This window comes from Stegastes partitus, unplaced genomic scaffold (genome assembly GCF_000690725.1).
Source record: "Stegastes partitus isolate 25-593 unplaced genomic scaffold, Stegastes_partitus-1.0.2 Scaffold7, whole genome shotgun sequence".
Lineage (NCBI taxonomy): Eukaryota > Metazoa > Chordata > Actinopteri > Pomacentridae > Stegastes > Stegastes partitus.
In genome coordinates, this window is record NW_007577738.1 from 901,638 (window position 1) to 911,687 (window position 10,050).

Sequence of the window (10,050 nt, forward strand, 5' to 3'; positions counted from 1 at the left end):
AAATTGACAGGCAACATTCAGCCTTTTTTCTTTTTCCTCCAACTTCTAACCCTCATGTAGTGCAACTTCTGGGACAAATGAACATTTTCTCTCAAATAAGACGCATCTGAAGCAAAAACTTCGACTACAGCTTTTAAAAAAACATCACAAATAATCATCAGAATTCTTAAAATAAACGAAATTAAAATTAGAACTTGCTTGCAGAGTTTTAATCTCCCCTTGAAGTCGTCGCTAATTCAGATTTTTTTCTTCATTTATTTATTTTTTTTCCTGGAGAAATAGGCGACATGATTCCATTACGCACGAGCCGGAATAACATATTGTAGGTGTTGCAAAATGACAGGTAATTGACATTAATCCGCTCTCTCTGAGACTCAGGGGGGATCTAAAGTAAATGGGGATACGGTTAATGAAGCACCACTTGCCCTTTGAATCTCGGTCACAGTGTGCAGCGGGTGGAAGTTTGAAGAAACTTCATTCGTTTAATGCACTTTTTTTTCAGACGTGCGTCATAAAATATAATGAGGTGATGCGCGGAGGATTGCGCCACCATAAATGCATCAGAAAAGAAATGAATTTAAAGTCTCACTGGAGCGGATTTTGTTGCATTTGAGAAAAAAAAACAACTATCAGCTGCAGTTCACTTTTTTTTTTTTTTTAAGTGATGACTCAGTTTATTGCGATCTTTTATGTGACATCTCAGAGGTGCTGCGAAATTGATGCCCCAATAACGCGCCATTACAACACCATTCCGCCTTTTCCAGCTTGTTATTATGCTTATTAGAATTCATATTGGGAGTTTTCCCTATAGGAGCTGTGACAGACAGACAGAGGCCAGGTGAGAGGGGCTGCGTTTCGAGTGGAAGGAGTCGCACCTCTTCTCCTCATGCGCACGCCGCTCGGTGCTACAGGGGCCCGCTTAATGAGGGCACCTATGGGGGCCCTCCTGGATGGAGAAGTGTCCTAACCTCGCCACGGCCGGTCAGAATTGAAGCGCCCGACACCTGCGCGTCCACCTCCCCCTTCTCTCCTCCCTTCCCTCCCACTCCGGGGGGAAGCGCCTGCCACAAGCGAGAGTTCAGACTCTGCGCGCAACTTTTTTGACAACGATAATGATGTGCATGGCGATGCTGAAAATCTAAGGAGGGGCTGTAGTAGGGAAATAAGGACTCTCCTCCTCTGTAGAAGAAGAGGAAGGAGGAGGAGGAGGAGGAGGCTTTGCGTTCTCCTCAGGACCAATTCACTTCTGATGGAAAAGCACCACTCTGCAGCCTCCCACTGAAGTGATGAATACATAATCTGGCCTCCTCACAACCCAGAGGGGAAACTATAAAACGTGCAACTACAAAATAAGTCACGCATGTAAATACTGGACATGCATAATTATCACACATTATGTGATTAAAATAAACCCACAGTGAGAGTTACAGGTTCCTTTTTTTTTAAACCATTTTTTGCTGAACTATCAGTCATGCTAATAAAATATCACCATCTCTCAAGGTTTGTGTCACTAAGATGGATAAGCTTTGATAGTTTGTGAGATATACTGTCATTTACCATGGCAAGTGTCTGCGAAGGGCCAAAAGGTCCCCGTCCCCAATGGAGCTGGCCTAATTATACAATTAGTCTTGTGATTGGGACAGTCCACAGCTAAGTGTCCTGTGGGACAACCAGACACATTATGGCTGTCATCAGTATCTTCACAGCAAGTAAAAGAGCTACTAAGTGCTCCGTTAATGTCCTTAGATGAGGCGAAGGGTTGCGATTTCGTTGCTGTTTCTTGAGTGTAATTTCTTAAAGCCAGACGTTGATTCCGCCAAACAAAGCAAAGTGGAAAGGGTATAGTGCACGGAGGGCTGCTTCTTGGACACCATTAATACCATAGGTCATCTTGGTATTCAATCGTTCATGTCTTAAGCCTCATCTGGGGCCTCAGCAGATGAAAACCACATCTCTTTGAAGCCCTGGGTCAGATGGAGACCCCCATATCTCAATTTCATTGCCTATCCAGCCATATTTCCTTTCTGGCTTATCCCCTGGTCAGTTGGAAACATCAAGACGCCACATTTTCTTCTGCACCATTCATAGCCATATCTGTCTCCACCAAACCCAAGTCCGTCTAAAGAGAACGGGTGTGAGGCCTTGTGATGTTTGGGATCCATGCAGACACCTCCATGAAGCCAGAGGGAGGTCCTGGCGCTGCATGGTCGAGGAGGCAGTGGTGCCTCCATGCTGGATGCTTTGCCGCTGGTGCACTGGCTTATCACATTGGATTAGAGCTCCTACAGTGAGCCTAGAAGCTCAGGATGATTGGTAACCAACTTCACCAGTTCGCCCACGATGAAGATACAGCGGCTCGGCGATGTGCAGGAAGTCAGATGTTCGGTGCAAGGAGCCTTATCTGTTCTTGGCACAGGTCGCTCCTTGTCTTTCTATTATTAACAGGGACTGTTTCTTGAGTTGCTCATGTTCCCTCTCTCCTTATCTGGACTCAACCCTCCTTCTTTCCTCCTCCTCTCATTTCCAAGGATGCCCCTTCCCGCCTCTCCCCAGCTGCGATAGAGTGATTTCCCCCTCTCTAAATGCTGACCTTTTCTGCAATGAAACCAGATGCATTCAGGGCCAGCTGTCTGATGTTGCAGGCGTGATAGTTCTGCACAAAATCTGATCCTGATACCAATCTTCGCCCACAATAGAGAGGGCGGAATAGACGTGGTGGACTGGCACTAGGCTTCTGAAATCATTTCGATCAATCATAGATAAGTTTTAAGCAATGTAAAGTTACAAAGGAAGAGAGATACATGGATTTAAATGTGATTAGCTGGGATTGTGCTGGTGCAAGTAATCCTTTATTTATGAAGAGGCCTCAAATGTATTCTTTGCCCCAGGTCAGGGTTTAGGTATGAGCATGTCCTCAACAACATGTTTAAAGCTCAAATCAAACCAATTTTTATTAGTTTCTTCTAAAATGCGCTTTTAACTACAACATATAAAAGTCACACATGATGTTCTTCATGTGCCAGAGATGAAGCTGTTTCTTTTAGTTCCGTCTAGTATGTTGTAAGCAGTATCATCCCCGGGCACAAATCAAAATATCCTTCACTAAAAAGTCCATCTGGTTCCCTTTGATTGAGTATATAGTTCATCATTTTCCCTCCACCCGCTCATCCCTAGTTTCCAAGTACGCTGAAGCCTACATCCTGCATTTAGAGGCTTTTAGGAAAGCCCTGTCATTCAATAAGAGACTACTGGGGCAGCATGCTCACGCTTATCTGCACTTTAGTTTCTACTTTCTGGCCGGTGGGCTATACGAGGGCCAGGTAGCAGGGCCTGGCTCATGCGGTTGTCCGTGGACGACCTTGCTCTCCTCACCTACTGCCTTGGAGTGGCTCCCAGTCCTGGGATGGGGCTTTTGGACCAGCACCAAGTCTCTACCCCCACAGATGTTACCGAGCCACCAGATATTATGTCAGTTTCTGAGTGATGTATCATGCTCTTCCGAAATAGCAGCGCACGACTGCAAAGTAGCCATGATGCATGTGACAACGTAGGAAATCAGTTAAGTAACCTCAGTCCCTGAAAAGATTTAGTTAAAATGTTATAATTATGCATGGACTGGTGTTGCACAGATCGTTCATGTCAGAGATTACCTGCTTTTTCTAGGACAAAGAAAAGAGCAAGGTGCTTATCATCAGTGACAATAAAACAGACAAATATGATTCTTCTTTGAACATTTCAATGAAAAATTACATTTATGTTGAATAATACCATATGAAAGTGTTGTTTTTCAATTATTGTTAAACCCAAATTTGACATCTTAGTACTAATATTGCAAATATATGGATGAATAAATGATAAATGCTTCATGGCACCTGTTCTTGCAATTTTGTTTTTCACTTTCTCTCCTTTTTTTTTTCTTTCTCTGACACTGAAAACACAAATTAATTATAGGATTATTACTGAGCTGTTCATGTTTTTGGAGCAACTTGTTTTGCTTTGGAACATTCTAATACAGCCCCTTTTAAATTAATTGATGAAAACAGAAGAACAATGATTCGCTGTTGTGACTGCTGGTATTCTTGGTGCCACTTAGCTGGAAAGTTGGAAAGGACACAGTCTAAATGTCAGCAAGAATGAAGCAATTTCTCTCACAGCACTCAGAGCACCATTCAGGTTATGATTATATTTAATGGCAGGAGTGCAAACCTGCAAGACAAACATCATGCCTTTAGGTTGCTCTGCACAATAGGTCAAACATTTGGAGAGAGAGAGAGGGAGAGAAAAGAAAAAACATTTTTGTTATTTAAAAAAAAAAATGATGTGCTCACTGGGTAATTGATTTAATGAAGTTCCTATGAAACTAAAACCAAGTACAGGTCAGTTGAGTAACCCCCCGGCGCGCCCATTGTCAGATGTTTAACTCCCGCACTCCTTTGGGAAAGACATCGGGGCTAATAGGTGAAACCACAGCTGCTGAAGTTGGGCTGGAGAGGAGCGACATTCCCCCTGCAGACGCCCGACAGCCCGAGAGCAAAAACCCCGACAAAGAATGTTCAGTTTTCTCCCCTCAGTGTTCACGATCCACGATTCAGAGAGGAAAGAATCCTTCCTCCAAAACACAGAAGTTTTTAGTCGCTCCTTTAACCAGCCACTGATTTGTCCCCTGCAGGTTGGAAGTGCGTGTACTGTAAAAAACCTACACTGACTGTTCTCCAGAGCAGAATAAAAGCTGAGCTTTGCTGCCGCTGGAAGAAAAAAAAGGAGGGGGGAGGAAAATCAGCTCCGAAGGGGAAGTCTTGGAGTTTAGAGTCTCCAGTTAACCGAGAGGAAAGGTGCAACAGCAACTGGGCTTTCTGACTTGAAACTTAAGATAGTTAACCAGGTAGGGAGCTTGAAGAAGGAGGGAAAAAAATTGGCAAAACGCCTGGATGGCAAATATGTGGCCATTAAACCTGGGTGTCTGTAAAGATAAAAGAAAAAAAATCAGAGAGTTCACACTTTGAGAAAGTTTGGGCAGACGCACAGGTGTAATCCTGACGCAAAGACACACTTTAGTGTGGAGTGTTGAGACACTGAATGTCCTAGTTATCAGTCAGAAACACCAGTCCCCATCATTATTTGGCTTTACAGTCCAAAAAAAATTTGTGTTATTAAATCAAAACGTCTTTTTTTTTCCTTTTAGCGTTTAGCCTAATTTGTACAAAAGTAAGGTGGAAAAAAATGCACCAAAACCTGTAGTTTAATTACACGACATTAAAAACGAAACAAAACCAAACAACTGCCTCTTTATAACATTGTGTTGATTTAAGATGAGTACTTATTAAAATGACTGCATGGGTATAAATATATAAAATAAATGATCTATTGTAAAATATCAGGGAGGATTTACGCATGTCAGATTGATTTACGCACACTCAATATTCCTGTTTTATTTTCCAGTTTATCACTCACTCCTTCGTACTCACTTGTCACATTTGGGAGCAAGAGATGTGGGATTTAATTTTGGAGCTGAGCGAAAACGGGGCCAAAGCTGTCACAAGGTGCTGCTGTTCTGCTGTCTGTGGTTTGTGGATGTGGCTGGGGCTGTGAAGAGGTGCTGCCTTCCACCTGCTTCCACCCCAAAAAATAAAAACATAGTTTAATGTTTTTTTTTTTTTGTTTTTTTTTTAAAAAGAGTGTGAATTTGTTTCTTCTTCACTTTTTTCCTTACTTTTTTCCTCCCCTGTCCTCCAAATCCAACAAAAAGACAAAACAAAGGTGAGCCAGGCACACTTGCCGTTTCCAAGGCGCAGGTGCTCGGATCAAATGACCTGCGTTTTGGAGCGGAGACTCTTTAACTTTTGTGCCCAAAATGATCACTTCACACATGCAATTTTCGTGCGCATTGTGCCAACGGTATTCAGGAGATGGATAATGCTTGTAAAGTCTGACAAGACGGCATTTGTTTTGGTTCTACGCTCGTCTGAGAAATTATCGCTCAACCCCTTTAAAGGGCGCAATTGAGAAGCAGCGGCGTTCTCACTGCGACTTTTCGCTTTGTCCTCCCCAAAGTGGCGTCTGCATGTCTGACTCTGCCAGTTACTGATTTGCAGGCAGTATGTTAAGGTGGCCCATGTAAGTGATTTCCACGGACATCCCACTAAAGGAGAACAAATCGCTGACAAAGGAGCGCCTTTCCCATTCAGCAGCGTCGTTAGGACAACCAAAAAGTATTCCTCAGATAATAAGTTCTACTTCAAAGCGTTTCTCACTGAAGGGTGACTGCTTCACTCCTTTTTATTAAGTCTCCCTCCTTTCTAATGCCGAAGGAACTGTCTCTGGTTATTTTTCACCGTGTTTATTTTGGAGCATTCATTGAGCGTTTGTTTCCAAACAGAACCTACAAGAGTACGCTCCTCTTTTGGCCCCCTTTAGCCTTATAAAAGTTCACACACAAAACGCAGAGGAGGCCCACGAGTGTGCACTTTGAATGAAGCAGGAGATAAAGTGGCTTTTTTTTTTTTTTTTTTTTTTAGGAATCCTTAGAAGGCAGCTGTAAATGTGATAAAGATTCTGTAATACAAGCTGCAGATGTTGCCTTTTATTAACGCTTCACTGTGCTGCTAAAATTCTGCTTCTTCTTTTTTTTTAGTTGGACTGTTTTGGTGAATATTTGCGGTTGTTTTGCTGATTCACTGTGGTGCGCATTTTGCTGCAAAAGTCCCAAAATTCTTCAGGTTGATCAGATGTGTCTTAATTGATGCAGAGCGAAATTCTTGATTTTTCTTTTTAATTCAAGGTGTCAGTTGATACAAGCTTCTTCTTCTTCTTCTTCTTCTTTTTGGCTTTGTACAGTTCAGCAGTTACGCGCAGCCAGCCCGTCCAGAAGCTGAGTGTCAGCTACCTGCCCGCGATGTATTCGTGCCAAAACGCGTGTTTTGTTTTGTTTTTTTTAAATTACAAGGTGCATCCTCTGCTTTGATTATCGTTCATTTAGTGGCAGTAAGAGTTTTTCATCCGGACATATTCAAATCTTGAGCGTCTCACTGCCCGATTGCCATAGAAATCCTAACGCACCATGAAGACTGTCAAAGCAGCCAGCCCTTCCTCTCAGGAGCTGCAGCTCTTTGAAGTGGTGCAGAACTGGCGTTGGTCAATTTTAATTCTATGGACTGGACAGGCAACTCTTTGAAAGTGAGATTGTGCGTTTTAATGGAGGAAATAAGAGGGGGAACTTGTTTTATACACTCTATACAAGGCTTTGCTTATTGTCAGATATCTTTTTATCTTTTATTTTTCCCATGAATGATTCATGCCTCGGCTGCTTTGTGCTTGTCGCGCCTTTCAGAGGTAGCGCCATAAGGGGGCTATAAGTTTTCCCATTAGCTCAGTGATTAGTTTATACCAGCCTCCTTGGCCCGTTGGGCCTGTTTCTGAGAACTGTGGATATTTTATAGAAATGTCTGGAGAGCGAGTGAACAGAGCAACTTTTCTCCTCTGAAACTGATGTTTTCTTGTTTGCAGTTCATATTACAAATGTTAATTATTTAAAGAGGAAAGGTACAGCTTCCTGAAAATACATGGTACACAAAGTATAAATCTCACAATCACCAGCTAAACGATCAGTCCAGTTAGAGGCTGTAAATTTTCTAATTACCTCATTAATCAAATTGACTCATAAATAATAATAATAATAATTTGACACTTGTTAATTATTTACTGTATATGACCTGGTATTTTTTTTATTGTTATTCTTTTTTTTTTTTTTAGCATGACTGTTATGTTGTAAATTAAATGGTGAACATCAAGGGTCTGCACAATCATAGCTGATTCATCTCTCTCTTCTTTTTTTCTTTTTTCTTTTTCTTTTTTTTTATCCATTATGTCCAGTGGCACCATGCACCTCAATATGAAAGACAGATTACTACAAAAGGCATGCGAGAAAGGGACTTTTCACATTACACAGCCTATTCAAGTAAATGTTTTCTTCTTTTACAGAACACAGAAAAAAAAATTTAAAAAGTGAACCAAAAAAAAAAAAGTTAAACATAATTTTGAAGAAAAAAAAACAAAACACAAAAAAACATCAGCAGGGTACTACGCATCACCAAAACTGATATTATTATTCTTTGGTGTTTCTGTAATTCCAGTACAACATTGATACCAGCAAATAAATTACAATGTACAAAACAACATTTTTTTTTTCCGTAATTAAAACTACACAACATTCACAAGCATCAGTTACAATTACATATATACAAATCCTACAGGGTCAAAGCCTGTCAGTGTAGACATTTAGGGTCTCAAGGGACTTACTGGACTCTTTAACAAGTATTACACTTGTGTATTTTGCATAAAATATAGTCTTAAATAGTTCTTAAATATTACAAAATTCCATCCAAACACATGTATTGTATAAATCTGAAAAAAGTAAATGAGAACCCTTAAGACACTGGGATGTTTGCCTCCTCATTTTTTTTTTCTTTTTTTCCTTTTTTTTTGTTCCTTATTGGTTTTTCAAAGTTTGTACCACATCTTAAAGAAATCACATGAAATTAAAAACAGAAGACGTCTCAGCTCTAGCCTGTAGATTTTGTCCACTAACTATTTGTCGCCACTTGTGGGGTTACAAACAGTACCTTTTATTCCCCTTAAATCTCCATAATATGACAGTGATTGATTGCAGTCCGGTTATTAGCTGCAAGAGGATGATGGGAGGCCAAGTGAAAGATGTCACTTCAGCACACCAGTTGAGTCTTAAGACATGCAGTTAATTAAATCCTCCATTATTAATCGTGTCTTAGTTTGAAAAGTTCTAGTCACATTTGGATCAAATTAGGATTTTTGGTTCTTTTAAACTGTGTTCTTTCAATGTCTGATCTGATCTCAAATTGTTTATTTGTGACTTACATTGCAGCTAAAGGTCAGGGGTCACCTCAGGAAGATGTCTTCCTCCATTTAATTCAACTTACATTGTATCCACAATGAATTGAGCACATGTGTGACTACAGCAAAAAAATAAAATTAAAAAAATAACTGATCAGTATCCCAAAACGCACGGGCCAGCATGGATCTACACACTTTGTTTTTCTTTTTTTGTTGTTGTTGTTGTTTTTTTTTTAATGGGTCAACTAGATGACAAAGTTTGACAGTCACGTGGTTGTAAACCGAGGGGAGGGGAGGAGAGGGGGGCATCAGAGCATCGTCCTTGGGTCTGAATTTCTGAAAGAGTCCTCGTCGTCCGAATCCGACGTCGGAACGTCGCTGGAGGGGGTGTGGAGGTGGTTGGGGCCTCCGCTGCCCTGGCACACGTACCACTCGTTGAGGTTGGTGACCTGAGGGGAGAGGTTCGCCGAGCGGTTCCTGTGTGGCTCAGAGTTGGGCGACAGAGGGTCCCCCAGGGGGTTCGTGGACGAGATGTAGGTGACGTTGGTGGAAGGGGGCGGCGGGGACTTGCAGTGCACCTTCATGTGTTTCCGCAGCGAGCTCGGGTGCGTGTAGGATTTGTCACAGCCGCGCACTTTGCAGTAGTAAGGCTTGTCGCTGGTGTGGACGTGAGAGTGCTTCTTCCTGTCGCTGCTGTTGGCGAATTTCCTGTCGCAGCCGTCGAACTCGCACTTGAAAGGCTTCTCCCCTTGAATAAACGAGAGACACAAACAGTCAGTGTGATGTGGATGTCTTAAAACAACCCAGTTTTTGCGTATTTGCATTTTTAAAAAAATAAAAATCCAACATTACTTGTCAACAAACCACCCTAAACACATACAACCAAAAACATATCCACGTCTCCTGAGTGAAACACTTAGTCCACTGGGGCTTCCTGCTCACCAGAGCTTATTCACTGAACATCCACTGCACCCCACCACCCCACACCCACTTGTCTAAAGCATATTCCTGTGTGAACACGTGTAACATGCCTTTAGGCCTTGTGGTTTACATGTATGTGTGTATGTGGGGAGAGAAAGGGGGGGCACTTAGGAGACCACCAGGAGATGTTTATGTACCCTAGTGGACTCTGGTTATAGTTCCACACACACACACACACACACACACACACACACACACACACAC

At 41.9% G+C, this 10,050-nt stretch overlaps 1 protein-coding gene across 1 annotated transcript in view; it reads right to left on the reverse strand.

The window, feature by feature from the left end:
• Positions 1-9,173: 9,173 nt before the first annotated feature.
• zic5 (zic family member 5 (odd-paired homolog, Drosophila)) overlaps positions 9,174-10,050 on the reverse strand; it is a 2,838-nt gene continuing 1,961 nt past the window's right edge. The window contains exon 2 of the mRNA XM_008282175.1: positions 9,174-9,613. Coding sequence (XP_008280397.1) covers positions 9,174-9,613 — 440 coding nt within the window. The remainder of the gene's footprint in view (positions 9,614-10,050) is intronic.